The 18,834-nt window shown below is 37.4% G+C and overlaps 2 protein-coding genes across 2 annotated transcripts; both read right to left on the bottom strand.

Moving 5' to 3' along the window:
• Positions 1-103: 103 nt before the first annotated feature.
• LOC143349841 (mutS protein homolog 5-like) lies at positions 104-5,084 on the bottom strand. Its single transcript, XM_076781415.1, has 13 exons — positions 4,732-5,084; positions 4,432-4,585; positions 3,668-4,197; positions 3,287-3,460; positions 3,013-3,217; positions 2,742-2,943; positions 1,931-2,167; positions 1,728-1,866; positions 1,114-1,477; positions 835-1,047; positions 633-773; positions 489-547; positions 104-342 (listed from the first exon to the last, which is right to left on the bottom strand). The coding sequence occupies exons 1-13, from the start codon at positions 4,821-4,823 to the stop codon at positions 249-251; spliced, it is 2,604 nt and encodes an 867-aa protein (XP_076637530.1). The 5' UTR covers positions 4,824-5,084; the 3' UTR covers positions 104-248.
• A 4,481-nt stretch (positions 5,085-9,565) lies between these two features.
• On the bottom strand, positions 9,566-18,489 carry Mahj (LisH and WD40 domain-containing protein mahjong). Its single transcript, XM_076781419.1, has 19 exons — positions 18,323-18,489; positions 17,214-17,490; positions 16,868-17,126; positions 16,582-16,760; positions 16,054-16,505; positions 15,492-15,963; positions 15,075-15,320; positions 14,588-14,959; positions 14,352-14,474; positions 13,927-14,226; positions 13,651-13,848; positions 13,286-13,536; positions 12,942-13,187; positions 12,666-12,852; positions 12,060-12,353; positions 11,749-11,950; positions 11,463-11,669; positions 11,087-11,326; positions 9,566-10,990 (listed from the first exon to the last, which is right to left on the bottom strand). The coding sequence occupies exons 2-19, from the start codon at positions 17,472-17,474 to the stop codon at positions 10,779-10,781; spliced, it is 4,701 nt and encodes a 1,566-aa protein (XP_076637534.1). The 5' UTR covers positions 17,475-17,490; positions 18,323-18,489; the 3' UTR covers positions 9,566-10,778.
• Between the last annotated feature and the right edge of the window lie 345 nt (positions 18,490-18,834).

The raw sequence follows: 18,834 nt of genomic DNA, 5'->3' as shown, positions 1-18,834 counted from the left end.
TTAATCAGCATTGCACTGCGCAATATCGGTTAGAGTTACAAAAAAATGTCGAACGATACGCAAACCGATAGTAATTTTACAACCAGAGAAAATCAAGACTCAACGAATTACGAGAAATATAAAATAATGATAAAAACGTGAATTTTATTTATCGAAAATGGAAATCAACGTTTGATTGCTCTCGTATCGGAGAAACGTAGGTGTGCTTCCATTCGTCGCCGATCTTCCGCGTCGTTGCGTGTTTTTAACTACTTCGAAAGCACGGCTCGTCGTACCAACAATTTCAATTCTTCCAAATTGAAATTTGTAGTCCTTCTCGATAGTTGAACGATGCGTTTTAGCCTGAAATTAACGAATATTCGCGCCTAGGTTGTTACATAGTATTTTTTACCGCTCTGTGACCTTTAAGAGCGTATCGAAGTAAACAAAAATTTAATGGAAAATAGCCTATTATGGCCCAAAAGTAAACGACGAAGCGAGAATCTTACGTATCTGAGCGTCGATTAATGCTCGCCGGTAATGTATCTTCTTTCATTTTCTCGAATACCTGCAATGCGTCGAAACGAGTCATAGTTTGGACCAGAAGTTGTCGACGATAGTGGTCGTAGTTTGCGATCAAAATTATTGATTACTTCGAGGCTACGTTTCACGATATTTGCGTCCAATTCCGCGATTCTTGCTACGAAGTGGGCGAAGCTGCGCGTTGTGCTACCGTTGGTAACTCGGAACAGGAAGGCCAAGGTTTCATCCTCGTTCACCAAGTACTCGAAAGTCTACGGAAAGCAAAGCGAACGTGTTCGTAACTGGGAAAACTTAACCCATCGATTTGGTCACCTGAAGCTCGACCAGCGGAGTTCGAGAGAGCAGAGTGAGCACGCTGTGTGCGTGGGTGGCCGCGAACACGTGAGGACACTCGTTGCCCCTTTCCGCGAACGCGTTTAAAACGGCAGCAACCAGCGACAATCCGCTAACTTGGGACGTCCCTCTGTCCAATTCGTCGGTTATCACGATGCTATCGGACGTAGACGCGCGAATGGCTACGTTGATCTGAAATTTTATCGTATTCTTTATCGAGCAAAAGATCCTTACTTTTAAGACGAATTTTATCAATACTTGTCGAAGGTTTTGCAAGAACGAGCTTGCGTACAATCCGACGCTCTCCGTGTTCGACATTTGAGTCAAGATTCGAGCTACCGTTCCCACGATGGCCGATTTTGCGGGAACGTACGACCCTATGTGAGCCATAAATACCACCAGTCCGATCTGTTTCAAGTACACGCTCTTCCCGCACGAATTCGGCCCTGTCACAACTTTTATCAGACTCCCTCCGTTTCCGGAACGAATGTCGTTCGGCACAAACGTCGTCAAGCATTCCAGCAACGGGTGTCTACCTTCTCTGATGTCTATGATCTTCGACTCCGTTACGATCGGTCTCGCGTAATTGTAATCGCACGCCACTTTGGAAAAGGCCATCAGGCTGCAACCATGGAACGCACAAAGTGGTAAACGCGTTTGCAGACTGTCAACAACGGAGGATCAGACTGGAGGGATCATTTTTAAATGGCAGAACTTTGTCAGATTAGACCTGGTATTGCAGCGAGAAGACATTGTGGACGGCAAGCAGTGCGTATAGCTTTAATAGCCCTCCATCACGCAGGGAAAAGTCTATTTAACGGTTACGAACCCAGCAAGTAGATCACTATATTCGTTCCACCAGCTATACGTACGTGTCCAGCTCAGCGCACAGATGGATCGCGTGTAGAATCGGTCCGGTGTTTTTTCTCACGTATCGTATCAGCTTCTGCACGATACGATTTTGTCGAACCGCTATTTTCAAAATGATGTCCCCCACGGTCTCGTCCAGCTCTGGAATCGATCGAGTAATCGATAGAGATCTATAGAGTAATCTATCCTGATCTCTCGTACGAACCTTTTGCCGAGGAACTCTTGTAGTAATGCACGTCACCGATGCTGAACTTGAATTCCAGATTTTGAATCGCAGCACTCTCCGGAGGAGTCGGATTCCATTTGCTTATCGCCAAGACGTAGCCGATGTTCGGTAAATACAACATGTTACAGCCAGTAACGGAAGTTGGAAGATTGTCCCGCATGTCCTTTTCCGCCATTCGCGTGAGCAGTTCTGGTAAAGTGCGCCGTGCGTGGTTCACTGTAAATCGTTATCGTAAACGATCGATCATTAGAGAGAATTCTCATGGATAACTTAATTGTTGGGTCGATATTATCATCTCGGTATACAGGGTGCTCGACCACCCCTGGGAAAAATTTTAAAGGTCGATTCTAATCAAGAATATCAGTTTCTTGACCGAGGCTTCATTAAAAAGTTGTTAACGTTTAAAGTTCCACCCTTACTGAATTTTTTTCTCGAAAGTGGGTAGGATTTTGAGGGTAGGTCTAATGACCAAAAATGATTAGAATTGACACCTGCAACTAAAAATAATTTTTTTCGAACGATTTGAAATTTTTTAATTTTGTCGAAAAATTTCAAATCTTCACGAATTTTTTTCTCAGAAGTGGGTAGGAATTCGGGGGTATGTCTAATGACCAAAAATGATTGTAATTGATCCGCGCAACCAAAAATAATTTTTTTAGAACGATTCGAAATTTTTAACGAAGCCTCAGTCAAGAAATTTGTATCTTTGATTTTCGTCTTATCTTGGCCTCTAGAATCTCCCATTAAAATTTTTCCCAGGGTTGGCCGAACACCCTGTACGTATACGCACATTCGTCCAGCAAAGGGTCGACATTCGGCTTGACCGTGAGCGTTCCCTCTCGTCTGCTCTCGCCGAAATCTACTATGTACTCGATGAAGTATTTCACGTATTGCGTTTCGTTCGTGACACTCTCAGCGATACGTTTAAAGAGTTCGAGCCTCCCTGCGTAATCCTCGCATATATCGCCGATACAAATCACGTGCGAGACGGTCTGACAATTAACGAGCTTCGATTAATAAGTTGGTCCGATACCGCGCCCTTTACACCGCAATAAATTTACCTTGTGCAATTTGTACCAATTCGATGCTTTCGCTTGCGGCCCGGAGCAACAGGCGAGCACGGCGTTCGTCAAACGGTAGACGTGTTTCAAACAGGACGACAAATTCTCGACGACGCTTTGGTTGGTGGGATCCAGGAAGAATGCGATCGCGTTTAATCGTTGCTGAAGAACGGAGACGTTTCGCGTTGGGTGTCGCAGTGTTTTCCTATTCAGAAAACGGTCAAAAAATATATTTTCTCTCGGGGGGGCTACGTTCGCGAATGCAAGGATCTACCATAGAAACTGTGATCCAGGTCTTGACTGGCAGTAGCGATTAAATAACGAGAACAGACTCGCTCCTTTCGTGGTCGTGATCGTTTTACCAAACTTAAAGAGGCTCGGGTGGTCCCTGGCTTGTACGATGTTCAACGCCCTGTAGGTGTCTTCGTCTACCATGACCAGGTCGTCACTTGACGTAGAAACATTTATTTAAAATGTAGATGTGACCCTTCTCATCAAAGTTCTCATATAAAAACAAAGGGTGAGTATCGCATTGAATTTTACTAAGATCAAGGCTCAAAATATAGTATCCCTTTCCCTTAACTTCTGTTTTCGTTCATTTGCCATCGCTGCTTTAAATAGTACCCTGAGTTTAAAAAGAAGATAATCGTCTTACAGCATGACGTAATTGAGCGATGCAAAGGACGGTTTCCCGGACGGATCGAGCGCTATATTGTTCCAGTGTTTGTCGATAAAGAGCAAGAGGGACCCTAACGCGTGGATCATGGCGCAGCATTTGAAATTCAGCATACTGTTCAAGAAAGTGAGCCTGTCGGAACTGGTCGCGTTCCTGGGTTCGAACTCTAATCGGAGACACCTTACTCTGTGGGAACACCGTTCGTAATTGTGCTCCTTTTTGCACACTATCTTTAATACGGTGTTACGCGTGCGCTCGATCGAACCGAACGACTCCCCTTCTTCGTTCGACGTTTCTGTGATCATTTTCTTTAATGCATTTGCAAGGGGAAATGGTGTGCCAGCAATAATTACTAAATAATGTGGCTGGCACTGTCTGTAGAGAGCTTTCGTTAGGTCGAATAGCTCCGTGTCGTCCGTAGTGTCTTCCATTACGAATAATTCGGACGTGACGATGTTGTAATAGGCGGCGCCGAGATGATTATTATACCAAATCACCGACAAGATGATCTACGGAACAGAAGAAACGGAGTTTAATTATTTGCATTTTAAAACTTAGATTATATGCACTTGCGAAGTAGAAAAACGATCCAAGTCGATAAAATATTGGGTTAGAGTCTGAGTAGACACGTTTTATTGAATCTATTACGCTCAAGGTTAAATAAATTTCTTTATTAAATCATCGTATAATTATGCACCGAACGACACAATTGTCTTCGACCTCGCATAACATAAGATACCGACCTCGTCAGTGTCTTCAGAAACGACTGCATTTGGAAACTTAGAATTGGTCGTGACTTCTCGACACGAAGATCGTCGTTGGGTTGTGGGTGCTTCGCAATTTGATGCTTCTTCATCGTCACTGCTCTCCGAGAGCAGATATTCGAATTCGGACCGTCTTTGTGGAAATATGGGCTTATAATTAATTGAAATTAAGATTTAAAGTGATTGAATTCAATGAAAAACCATTAACAAATCGACAATTGCCTACTCTATCGCGACCACGTGGAGAATATTAAAAGTAAATTTGTAAAATACTCGTACATCAGAGCGCTCGAAGGCGTGGTTCGGCTAGATCTGAATCCAGTGCTCGACGAAGATGCTGCTTCGTTTCGATAATTTCCGATGCTGTTCATATTCTTTGCTTTATTAAAATGATTTCCGACGAACAAGTAAAAAATACGTTAGAACGTTAGCACCTACGCGTGCGCAGCAATCTGATGGTACATATTTCTACGGTAGTCAGCATTCGTATTAAGAGCCTTTGTCATTAGATGGCGTCACTAAAATCTGTATATCGACAGAGTAGATCGTATTCGCGTATTCTACTTTTCTTCGTATTTATAGATATAACTTTAGATAATCCTGTACGATTTTCGATTACCCATTATTCCCGAATTTTTATAACACTACACATTTAAAGATATTCATTTTTCAAACATGGTATTCTACGGTATGGAACATGGGCTATACATTCGAATAACTTTAGTGATATAGTGCTTCGATAAAATGTAGAGAAACGAATGAGTTACAGCAAGAACGAGCATAACAATAAACGTCTCATATTACTCGATTGCAGAGATTCAATGTTATACCGTAAAGTGCATGGTATAAAAACTAAAGGAAGCTAAAAACTTTTATGTTTCTCACTGCATCTTTACGACAATAGTCCAACTATTTTTACTTATGTTTTTAGTCGGCGATAGGGATTGTAATCCGAGATACGGAATGTCTTGGAAGTTCGCCCAGCTGTGTTTACATCCACAGTTGCAGCTTGACCTAACCTTGGAGCTGAAACTGCTGAAATAATTTACTGCATGTCTGGATATTTTAGCAACAACTCGAATGCTATGGATAAAATTTTATAATCTAAGCATTTGAATAAGCGTGCGTAAATACATGGGAATTTACTATGTAAGGGATTAAAATAAATTTCTGAATCTGTTGGTAACGTTGCCAATGACACGAAAATGGTAATGGGGTTTCGAGACCCCATAAAAATGGGCCAAACAAATACATTGGACGAAAGATCTACTCGTATACCTCGTCTGTGACAATACTCTAGAATCTTTGATGAATCAATGATAATCAAAACCTAACGAAGAAGCCCTATATTTATGATAACCTATGCAAAGCGGATCGCAGCCAATTTGCTAATATTATTTAGTTTTTAATTAATAATTGCATTACCCAGCTAAGAGCGATACGATTATTAATTAAACGATAAATAATATTACCCAGGTCTCACCACGAGGAGGTTGCTGCGAACGGAGACCCACCCTAGCCGATTTCCAACTACCCTCCATTAGTAAAGATCTTCTGTGACCAACGATCGTTGGCCGAAGAAGAAACAAACGTAAGTGCAATCAATGAAAGATGCCCAACCAACGAAGAGAGTTGATAGTATTTTCAAAAGAATTTGTCTTCAATTAAAAATAACCTGCCTAACATAATGGCTAACCAAACATCTGCCTAACTATAAATCTAAATTCGTTTATTATATCAAGAAACAATTCTAAATTCGCAGCCATTAGCTCGGTGTCACCCACGAAGAATAACTTTTCTATCGTGGGTGACACCGATTACCAGGTCTCACCACGTGGAGGTTGCTGCGAGTGGAGACCCGAAGGGAGATAGATGGAATCCAAGTTCCATCGATCTCCCTTTTACATCCTTAGAAACTAGATTAGTCATGCCAAGTAATTATTTTGTTTAAAAGAGGGACGAAGCTAAATCGTGGGTGACGCGACGCGACGCGATACGACGCGATGCACCATGCAATGGTGCAAGGAACGAGAGACGCGAACCGAATAGCGAGGCCAAAAGGGTCAGCTCGTTGCCTCTTGGCAAGTCCGATCGAAGGGGAAGGGCATCGACGCACCCAACACGGGTTCCCCATTTCCCCCAAGCAGCCTGTTGGGAGCCAAATGGACCCAACTCGGGATGTCTGACAGAGAGAGGGATCCCGAGTTGGGGCTACCGCAGACAGGAACAGTCCCTGATCCCCTCTGCGGCCGAAATACCCTTTCCCTTGGATCGTCTCGCTAGAGGACGGCAACTGACCCTTCGGGCCAGCTAATCGGCCGATCACTTGCTTTCTACATGGAAGCAGTGGTGATCGGAGGGGACGAGAGACGAGTCAAAGAGAAGCTACTTGTTACATAATTACTTGGCAGGACACGCGACTACACTAAAGACTTAAGTCTAAATGTACCAAGTAATTATTTTATTAAAAAAGGAGTGAAGCTAAATTGTGGGATACGCGACGCGACGCGAAGCTGAACCGTGCAGCAGATCCGAGGATCGAATCAACACTACCCTTGGTAGATTGATTTCTATTTCTAGAAATCGATCTATCATTGGCAGGCGACTAGATCTTTCGGACAAACTGGACGGCCGATCACATGTTTCGTCCGACGAAACAGCGGTGACCGAAGCAAGAAACGAGAGAATGAGTCGAGAGAAGCTACTTGTTAAATAATTACTTGGCAACATTGGGAGACGCATAAAATAGGGACTTAAAATTAACGTCGAAGCTCAAGTCTAGTCAAGTTGAAGCTAAAATTCGGACGATAGAAGGAAACAAAGTTCCTTGATTTAGCTGTACCAAGCAATTATGTGGTTAAAAAGAGGGATGAAGCTAAATCGTGGGATACGCGACGCGACGCGATGCTGTACCGTGCAGCGGATCCGAGGATCGAACCTACTGCCCTTGCTAACTCGATCTCAACAAGAAAACAGAGAACTGCAACTCCGAATCGAGGTCTCCATTTCTCCAACGCAACCCGCCGGGAGCCCGAAGGACCCGACTTAGGCTGTCTGACAAAGAGAGAGTACCTGAGACAGAGTCGACTTCCGCTGGAAGGTATGCGTTTCCGCAGAATACGGAAACTCCACACCTTCCAGCGAAGTGCCGTTTTCCCTCAATCAAGCTTACCAAGGGAAGGCGATTAGATCTGTAGGACCAGATACACGGCCGATCACATGTTTCAATCGATGAAACAGCGGTGACCGAAGCTACGAACGAGGGAACGAGAAAACGAGAAGCTACTTATTGAATAATTGCTTGGTAAAACGCAAAAATATATACAATAAAGAAATTTTCGACGTTAATTTTAAGATTCGCGACGAAGCTTAAATCTAATGTACTTGGAATTAAATGTCCCTCGGCGATTGTGGCGTTTTCCCTCGATGTCCTGGTGATTAATCTAAATCTAAACTGAAATCAAAATTAACATTTATATTAGTGTGACATGGAAGGAAATTTAAGCTGAAACATAAAAATAAAAATCTTATATTAGTCAGTATCATCGAAACAAATATGGTATATGCATCGACACCATGTTATACAAATCAAAACGAACATTCGTAATAATGAAAGAAACTTGGATCGAGACACCAAACTGAATCAACCCCAAACAATCAAACGAAATGGAAAAATCGAAGTAATAAATATAATAATGAAAGAAACTTGGATTGAGACACCAAATTGAATTAACCCCAAACAATCAAACGAAATGGAAGAATCAAACAAAGTTCCTCCGCAGATCATTACGAGAATTTGAGCAAGAACGTAAAAATAGAAATTCATGCAATTGATAGGAACAAACATAGTATATGTAAAAGTAGAGACAGAGAAAAGGTACATTCATAATAACCAAATAAAATCAGATAGATAAATAAACAAATGAAAATAATGAGATATAAAGAGGTGGAGTAGACTTACTACTTGTTGTCAGTAGGATAGGATAGTTACCACATAGGATGGTTACCACTGGGCCAGCTGTAAAATAAGAAAATATTCAAATTATAGCAACATCAGTTAAGCAAGTAATTGATACCAGAAATTGGTATCAAACGACAGAATAGAAGAGGGAAGAGAATTTTTGAACAGTTCTTACCGTTGGTCATCACGGTCCGGCACTGGTCAGTAGTGGTCAGTAGTGGTCAGTCATCGGGTCTCCACTGGTCAGCACTGGTCAGTAGTGGTCAGTTCTGGTCAGTTCTGGTCACTCCTGGTCAGTCCTGGTCAGTCCTGGTCACTCCTGGTCCCCCCAGTGGTCAGCGGTGCACGAATGGCCTGACTTAGGCCCGCGAGACCCGTTCCCCCTGGATGCTCCAGGGGTACTGAAGAATTTCTCCAGCGGTAGTCTTCGAGTGGGGAAGTCGAAGAGTGGGGAGACAGTGTCAACGTGAAGAGTCAAGAACCGCTGGTCTAGAGAACAACGCTATTTCGATTGGTCCCACCTCTTGACCATTTCTGCACCTTCACTGGACCATTGACCTTGATGTCAACCTCACTATTGACCACCAGTGACCATAAGTTAGTGACCCATTAAAACCATTACGAAGATTAAAGCCTTCTTACGAGGATCCCCTTACAATTTGATGCATGATCTTTTTAACATTTTGTTCCACTTTGTAAGAGTGTATCTCATGTTATAAGACACTCGTGGTACAGCGATAGCGTTCATCCCACTAACGATAGGTCTATTCTTGACCTCGTTTATGTGTAATAGGTATACATGGGTTGAAAAGTAAAAATGCCTGGGCAGTTGAGACTCAAAATCGTATGCAGGTTGACATAATAAGTGCTTGTGAGTTGATTATGGAGCTGATTAAAAAACGCAATTTTCAAACGACCATAACACCTACAATAGTGAGTATATTTCAATGAAACTTTTTTCTGAAGTAGAGCTCATGGGTACCTACAGAAAACTATTAGACAACTTTTCTGTAGAGCGTCAAACAAAATTACTAAAAATCAAAAACGAATTTTTAAGGAAAATCGACAGGGGGTAGGTGCCTAAATTTTTCGACGAAATTGAAAAATTTCAAATCGTTCTAAAAAATTATTTTTGGTTGCAGAGGACAATTACATTTATTTTTGGTGAATAGACATACCTCCGAAATTCTACGCACTTTTGAGAAAAAAATTCCAATAAGTAGACAAATTTTTCGGCGAAATTAAAATATTTCAAATTATTCTGGAAAAATTATTTTCGTTTGTGGGGGTCAATTACAATCATTTTTGATAAATACGAAATTGAAAAGTAAAATTCTTTTACTAATATTAAGAAACGAAAATATTGTTGATAGACTCACGGGAATTCTTCATAAAGCGCGGTTCTATTTATTAGAGCACGTCTATACAAATTCACGAATCTTTAATGATAACAAATGACAGGATTAAATCAACTTTTTACAATATCTCTCTCTCTCTGACACACACACACGACATACGTTTCTCACTCACTCGCATACTTTATTTTATATACTTAAGTATACCTTCAAAGAATTTTGAAAATTTACTGGTTTAATCAATGTCTCAAAATAATTGAGATTTCGATTCCAGGGAGTTTTTAACATGATCTCTCAACTGATACAAATTTTTACGATTATCTCGAAGATGAAGAAAATCTCTTATAATTAACCAGTTTTTTTTTTTTAGTAAATATGCGATACATACTCATTGAACAACAAATACCTTAAATAATAATATATACATGTAAATCAATCGACGAAACATTCGATCGATATTTAAAATTGCATCAGCGATAAATTGATTTTTGTATTATTCAGTATTTCAATGATTGCTGAGTAAATCGATTTCAATTATTTCATTGGCCAATCTTGACAACACACTTTTGTCGATCGACTGAAGGTTTTAGAATATTGTAATATTGGTGAAACGAAATTTAAATTACAGCCACTAAATTTTCGTTTATTAAATTATTTTAATTATAATTTTTCTAAAGCTTACAAATAAAAATCTATAAGTTTATTCAAATAAATCTAACTACAATGAAAAAGTGTAATTAACCAATTATTTAATTAATTTCATTGTTTTAATGTTAACAAATATATAAGCTAAATAACGAGAATAGCTACTAGTTAGATGATCGTGTTACAATACTTTCTCCAGAATTTTAAATATAAATTTTCATTTCGCCAATTAGGAATCAATATATTACGATTGAACATCCTTCAGCCTCACGATTGGCCGAAAATGAAATGAATTTCTTTTTAGAGTGCATTGGAACTGTTTAAAAGAAAAATTCTTTGTTTGTTTCTTCTTACTTGAAGGACAGTTATGGAAAATAAATTTCGAGATCATCGACATCGGACAGAGAATAATCCGGAAATTCTGAAGACCGACTATAATCCGTCATATCGTCTCCAGAATCATCGCCGTCAAGCACATTTTCATCATCGTCGTCGTCGTCGTCGTCATTATTTTCGCGATCGTTTCGATCATTTTCATCGCCATTCTCTTCTGCTACTGCGTCTGGATTATCTGCATCTATCGACAAAACGAATTTTTTTTCAGTCTTAAAATGAATTAAAAAAATTAATATAAAAGGTTATTCATACTGAATTGGAAGTATTAAATACATACCATCAGCATTATTATCGTCAGAACCAGAATTCGAACCATCATCATCACTTGCATCAAGATCTTCTTCATCATCGTCTTCATCAGCTTCATCCTCATCGTCTCTTCTTCTACCAACATCGTACAGCCTAACACACGATTCTTGGATGCTATGAAATTCTCCCTGATTTTCGACGATAGCTATTTGCGTATCGAATTTATTACAAGCTAGCCCATAAATTCCTCTTTTGACATCACAAGTTGCTGAAATTAAAATTATGTAAAATATTATCATTGCTTTCGTTACTGATTTTATTATCGTTTATTGAAATCCAGAACATAAATCGTATTAAACTTAATGTATAGATACAAAACTCAGGAAAAATTCAATTTTATTTACCAATATTACTATAATCCAAAGCATCTAATGTCTTAAATGATGTAACACAATGTGATTCGTTTCCGTTTTCTTGATCCAAAGACACAGCGTATATAATATTATTAATAGGAGAGAAAATTACTTCCATTTGATCAAGCGTTGGCACTGTCTTCAATAAATGGAAGGTTCTTAAATCCCAAACTTCTGTATTTGACACTACCTCTGTACCTGTTGCAAAATGATTTGATATTGAATGTATTATGCAAACGACTGAACTATTGAATAATGATATGATTTATATTAATACCATTCGGATGGAAAACTCCGTTAAGGGTTTGATTTAATTTATCAAATTTATGAATTTCTTTTCCTGAATTTACGTCCCAGAGAATTCCGTCGCTTAAAACCAATTCATCGTTCATACTAGAAGTAGCACGATTTTTCGTGTACTGGTTGGAAATTGATGGAGAAAAAGTGGTTATTAATTTTCCTGTAGCTATATCGTAAATCTGGGAATAAGAATTATTTTAATGCCATAAATGTAAGTGTTCAAATACTTTCACATATAAGTGTACATACGCAATTTACATAGATAGATTCGTAAGAAAAGATACATACCGTAGCACTTTCAGCTTGAGTTCCAATAATTCTATCTTGAAGTTTTCCAAATTCGACATAATCTTCATTCTCTAAAGATAATTTCATATCGAAGAATATTCCTATACTCCAAAGTGCAGACATGGGGCTTCTCCATGCGGTAGAAGTTAACAATAAATTTCCACGTTGGTTACATTCCATGTGATAAACATAGGACTCGTGACACGGATATGTCGCTTCCTCCATTCCTGTGTGTGCATTAAACATTTTTACGTCGCCCGCGTAAGTGCCCAGCATTAGATACTGCTGACAAGGCTGCAAAAAAAATTAAAATTAACATATTAGTAAATACATTTCAACGCATTATTATTTTTTTTTATCATTTTATCAAGTCGCGAGTTTTTGATTTTTTAAGACCTTGTAACTGGAGGACTTAGCGTACTACATATTAGCTTTTGTCCGCGGTGTTGCTCAGGGGACCGATACAGACATATTAACCTATTCTCTGAGTTGAAGTCATACAAATATTTACCCTTACAGATTTATTTATACGTAGAGATTAATTGAGAAAATGTTGCAAGTACTAAATTTATCTCTTCAAAATAATAATAGTGAAAATAACGTTACCGAAAAAATACAACAGGTGAAGGTCCCAACGTCCGTAGGCCGGAAAGTTTTTACAGGACAAAATCGGCTATAAATGTGTCTTCTATCCAATCTTCTACCATCCATTCCTAATTCCTTTCTGGACAGTCTTACTGTTACATTTATCGGTGTTGAATTTTTTGTACAGGGATCTGGACATTTATGTGGCCTGCGATCGAAATATTTTGTAACAATATAACAAATAAATAACATCAAATTTGATACGCAAATATCGTAATAAACTTGTAGAATACTTACTCAAAGAGATTAAATTGCGGACAAGTGACCATGGGATTTTTGCACAGTGCATGTTGATTAGTTAAATATTCTGTAATAATAGAATCCAATGTTATAGTAGATGGATTGGACGTAGCTACACCAGGTCCTCCACCACCTCCAGGGTCTCTCGAAATTTGCTTCTGTAGCGATCTACATGAAGTTGGTTGCATAGTTGACAGACAGTTTATAGAATTGACTAGTAGCTGCTTATCCGCTTGATTTTTTCTGAAATTATTTTATCACATTGTTTAAAACCTACCTTTAATAATCACGTACTAAAAAAGTAACTAATTACAGAGAAGTCTAATAGAATTATAACTCACTTTTGGTTTATTTGTAGTTTAATTGGTTGATTTGTGCTATTCGAAATAACATTTTGATTAAGACAGTCAGAAAGTTTCAGGCGTAGATTATTCCCACAGGTTAAAGATGACGAACTTGAACCGGTATTCGAATGAGATATATATCTAGACGATGAAGTAGGTGTAGTGTTGTTCCGAGAAGACACTTCTCTTTGGTTACATCTTGTGTTGTATAAATTAACTGGTGCTCCAGGAGAAAATCCGTTTCTTGTCTTGAAAGAAAAGTTAGTAACAGATTTTTAAAACAGAATTACCATATTCCGATGATATTCTTAATAAATTATCATTTTATTACTAACTATAGAAACTTTATTGATATAACTTACTCCAGTGGTTGCAGGGTTGCGGTACGTAAACGGTTGATATGTACATACTGGTTTCATTATTGCAGAAGAATCTAGACTTCCTTCTCTATGAAGAGTTGCTGCAGTTTCGGTTAAGCCTTTTGCCATTAAATGTTGGTATATTAATTGATTTAACTGCTGTTCGTTGTATTGTATCCTTGTCTGCGCTACTACATTTGCCTATAAAATAGAAATTTAAATTATATAACAAGGGAAACACGGGATAACCAGAAAAAGAAAAAAATGTACGAAACATACCCTATGTAGGCTAACCAAAGAGATTTCATATTCTGCTCCAGTAGGCTTTGCTTTACCAGAAACTCTTTCCATTAGCTCTAAAGCATACTTCTGAAATGTAACGTGTTCCTGTCTCTTTTCTTGGAGTATTGGATCTTTCATAAGAGCTTGAATTTGTCCATCAGTAAACATTGGAAGTTTGCTAATTATTTGTCTGACTTTTTCACTGCGTGCCAAACCTGCCAAGGCACGGCAGGCTAGCGCTCTTATGCTATCTGCATCTGTGATTGGAGTTTTAACCATCATTAATTGTAATAAAACCTGTAAAACGAAATAAACAGTTATTTAATACGATTAGAAATATATGAATTTGTCATTTGTCTGTTTGCTCTTTCCTTGATAAAAATTTTGTTGTATATAGTCATTAATATAATTGATGTACATACCATTATTCCGTTATTAGATCTTACGCTTTCCCAAATTTTTTGTATTAATTCTTCGCTATTATTAATATTAGCTTTTTTCTTAGCAGAGCCTGTTACCGAATATCTTGCTACGTTACCACCAATCTGTAATGCGGAAAACGATACAGATAAAAAGTGACTAATAGTTTTAAAAGTTAAGATATCATTGAATTTATATTCTATTATTCGAGTAACTATTTAATTTAAAAATGATTTACCCTATTTATCGGAGCGCAGACACAATTAATGACGGCCCTTAGTGCAGCTCTCTGTACATCAGCGTCGGCAATAATTTCACATTCTGCTGCGGCCAAAAGTAAATTAATTGCCATTGTCATTGACATATCCGGCATGTCGACTCTTTCACAGAGTAAAAGCATCACTTTTGGCACAACGGAACAAATGGCTATTACATCGAGACACGAACGGACTGTCTCCGCGCTGGAAGTTGTATGAACACGACCGCTATAATTCCACTCTCTAGCGAAAGCTATAATCTGTAGAAGAAGCGTTATGCCTCCAAGACGATGTAATTCTTCTACCGGTGGCCATACTGCTCTTACAGACATTAATTTTTGAAGAATTTCCACCTTTCATGAAAAAATAATGTAATGAGCGCAAGTAAAATTAATAGACTTACCGACTTTGAAATATATTAATACGTAAGTATGTATAATATTCATAATGAATAATTCTTGCTACTACCTTTGCTTGTACTTCTTCGCTGCTTAGTTTACAAGCTTTATAAGGCGGTAACGATGGCTGCAACGTGTCGCGTTCTGCTCTAACATTTTCTGCTCTTTGTAATTGCTCTGCTTTCAAATGTAAATGAGCTTCCATGTATCGTTTCAAAGCTACTGCAACGTGTCTAACTATTTGTCTAGAAGCACACTCTTCATCATCATTTAATGCTGGCTCTTCTTCTATGTTTAATATTGGTAATGTGGATATCTTAGAAACGATAAATTTGAAATTAAACAGTAACTCAGAAACTTATGAAGGCTCGCAATAAAACGTTATACAAATAAATAAAACATTTCAAAGCATGTTTTAGATAAGTTATCATATGTATGTATTAATAGAATAGACAACTATAGTGTTTAATATAAAAAAAATATTTACCACATTGAAAAGTTTTCGCAATCCGTCCTGCGCATCAAATTCTTCTAGTATCACCTTAAATGGAAAAGAAAATCCAAAGAACATTGTTGCATGGCATCTTCCAGAATCATGACTCCGTTCCAAAAGCCACAATGCATAAGTAACAAGATCCGAAATAACATGCTTTGGTAGTAGACACACCCTTTCCATTGCATCCTCACAGTATGCTAGGTAGTATAAACAAATAGAAACTCCCGTAGCCGCAACGCTGGGTCTTGGAACGTCTAATAGTTTCTGTAAACCTCCAACATTGAGGAATTCAATGGAGAATTTCTTATGGCAGAGAAGAGAGGCTAAATATTTCAAAGCCTCAAAAGCTAGGCGACTGTCCTTGGTTTCTCTAACGTTAATGTACTTGAGAATTAGTTCCAGAGCATTTTGTTCAAAAACATGACCTAAGAATTCTTGATATTCACCCATTGGTGTAAGATACCTGTGATATGACAAAAACAATTTTTTAAATTGGCTTTCTTGTTAACGATTTCAAAATAATAAAAATAGATTAAGATTATAATCGCATCACCTCAGTATCAGCATTTGTCTCGTAGCCAATGTTGGAGGATGTATTTGCACATTTCCAATAACATATGATTCCATTTCTGCCCATGATGAGTTTGAATTTCCTTCTAATAACGGAGAGGGAGTACTTGAACTCTGCAACGAAGATGCAGAGTTTTTTTGCAGATTGCATCGTACAGAAGAAACATTACCAGGTCTGCCGTGAGTGGTTTGCGTTTTAGACGGCGTCACTTGATTGTTAGAATTAAAATTCTTTGGCACAGACAAAGGCGGCGACATTTCTGGATAAATGATATCATTCTTTACAGGAGTTTCGCATTCTGTATTATTTTTCTTTTTCTTAGGTAACGGTGCAGAATCCTCAGAGGACTGAAGACAATCTTCTTCATCCTCGGAGAAATAATTACTGCGATTAGGGCTTTTAAGAACACCATTCTCTTTTCGTTTTTCTCGCACCTTTAAGTAGAATTTTAATGTTTATGCTTATGATATTTACTTAGTAATACATCGGAATTAATTTAAAAAAAATTACTTTTCTTTTTCCAGGAACACCTTTGTTTTCACCATCCCCTCCACTATTTTTATCTTGGCCAAAATGTGCAAACGGTCTGTTATTAACTGCAAGTTGTCTATCCTCCTGTGCCTTCTCTTGTAAATTATGAAGCCTCTTTAACATTAGAGGAACCACTTTTCCGTTTTGTTCTCTAAATCCTGCCATACAATTATTAGATAATTAAATAAAATAAGTTAGAGGAAAATTTTAATGAAACCAACCATTTCTAATAAAAAGTATATAAAAAATGAATTTAAAAATAAACCTGTCGCAATTTCCTGAACCTCCATTGCTGCAGCTACAAGTCCGGTTGCATAACTTTGCAAAGGTTCAACACTTTTTTCTGCCCAAGAAAAAAGACGATGGATAAGCCCTTCCATATCTGGCTGAAATACTGCAGAAGTTTCTAAACCAGGAAGTATATCAAGCATAAGACGGCAGGCTGCAATATTGAGTTTTCTAACATCGCGACCCGTAACGCCCGCGCGAGACCAGTAAGTATCTCTCAAATAATCATTTATAAGCTGTTGAAAATATAGCACATTATTTAATTATTTTGAATCTTGTAATAGCATGGGGCATGTTAAATATTATGCACTAATTTTCTTTACCTTGGTCATGAAATTATCCTTTCTAAACAGAACCTTTAATATATGCCCAAAATTGCACTCTGGATCTGTGCGTGATGGATGTCTTTCATCAAATGGATCTGGATCCATTTTCAAATAATTTTCAGTTTCTAATTCTATGATTTCTGCCAGTCTTTGAAGTGTTGGAATTGGATCATACGTAGGTGACGAATGTTCCTCTTCCCATTGTCGAAGAATTTGAACTACATCTGTTACCTCTGCTAAAGATTCTGTATTTGACATCTTCTTTGCTATTGTCCTGTGAATATGACATTAACTGTGGTTAGCATATACAATTAACTATTACAATTACTAAAAATAATGATTTGACAATATAGTAAAGTAACATATGTTTTTTTTTTATATGAATCATAGAATATTTTAATTAAATAAATTATGATAAATGCACACAAAATTATAAGCTAATTAAAAGATAGGATAATAGTATTTTCTTTTGTGTTCAATAGACTACAAAAATTACTTAAACTGACAAAAGAAACATGAAACTTCAATTACAACAGTAACATAAAACAATTTATTGTTTATTCTTTTCATTCTGACTATCAATCATCAATCGTTTTTAACAAACATATTTCATCATTAATATTTTTGTCAAAATAAAATTGAAACTAAATAACACTCAATAACATTACAATCGAATTAAAATGAAAGCAGATAGTTACGATTACAGCATTTACAGATAGTACAACAAAAATAAATCCTTAAATTTTTGGCATAATTTTTTTTCAGAAGGAGACGTAACATACATAATTTTCAGTCAAGGAAAAAACTTTCCAGACAACAGATTTTAATGCTTATTCGTGATCTTGACATTGTTAAATAACTGCTCATTAAACATAAAATCAACCGATAACATAACCCCAAAATTCAATATACAATAAACAAAGATTAATCTTTTCAAGAAAACTATAGAAAGATTGATAGAAATCGATTATCGAAAACAATTGAAGCATTTACGAACGAAAACTAAATATCGTACCAATAAAAAAAACAGTTTATTGATACTTTTCAAAAATCAAATGATGAAAGGTAACGCGTGTCGTTTTAGGTTAGAGTCAACGAAACATTACCTTCTAAAAATTTATTTGACAGCTAACTTGTTTGACAATTACCACGTTATATGTTATCTTTCTAAGCTAGTAAAATTATATTAATTTGTTAAAGGACCGCAAACTTCTGATCGAGAGCAGTGTTTTCTTATAAAAGTATGAAATGCAACCACCGACACACACACGCTGAAGACGAGCTAGTTAATCAGACTTTTCAAATGCACTGAAATGTCACAATAAAGTGGGATCTTTTTTATCGTACACGTTGGTTCCACACGCTAATCTAGTTTCAAGTTTCGTTCGGAATACAATTTTGCAAATTTACTGTTTTTTAAATAAATTAATAAATAAATGTATGCACATAAATAAGTATATTATACACGCACAGTATATTTACGATGCTTTTATATAAATAACTGTATATTTACCGTGTAAATATTGTAATTTAGATATTTTTTATAAAACAATGAGTAGAAAGTAAATCTTTGTGTACTTCACGAACGCATACATCTCGTATATTTCAATCTGGTAAA

This window comes from Colletes latitarsis, chromosome 14, assembly GCF_051014445.1.
Source record: "Colletes latitarsis isolate SP2378_abdomen chromosome 14, iyColLati1, whole genome shotgun sequence".
NCBI classification, from domain to species: domain Eukaryota; kingdom Metazoa; phylum Arthropoda; class Insecta; order Hymenoptera; family Colletidae; genus Colletes; species Colletes latitarsis.
The sequence above is the reverse complement of the archived record's forward strand: the minus strand, read 5'-3'. Positions and strand labels throughout refer to the sequence as shown.

What these genes read in the sequence shown, in the direction of transcription:
- Mahj (XM_076781419.1), bottom strand. Translation starts at nt 17,474, where the DNA reads ATGTCAAATACAGAATCTTTAGCAGAGGTAACAGATGTAGTTCAAATT. An exon ending in GGTTCAGGAAATTGCGACAG is followed by an intron (nt 16,761 to 16,867) that starts GTTTATTTTTAA and finishes ATTGTATGGCAG; the next exon opens with GATTTAGAGAACAAAACGGA. An exon ending in CTCAAGCTGAAAGTGCTACG is followed by an intron (nt 11,951 to 12,059) that starts GTATGTATCTTT and finishes TCTTATTCCCAG; the next exon opens with ATTTACGATATAGCTACAGG.
- LOC143349841 (XM_076781415.1), bottom strand. Translation starts at nt 4,823, where the DNA reads ATGAACAGCATCGGAAATTATCGAAACGAAGCAGCATCTTCGTCGAGC. An exon ending in CAAGAGTTCCTCGGCAAAAG is followed by an intron (nt 1,867 to 1,930) that starts GTTCGTACGAGA and finishes GATCGATTCCAG; the next exon opens with AGCTGGACGAGACCGTGGGG. An exon ending in CTCCGCTGGTCGAGCTTCAG is followed by an intron (nt 774 to 834) that starts GTGACCAAATCG and finishes TGCTTTCCGTAG; the next exon opens with ACTTTCGAGTACTTGGTGAA.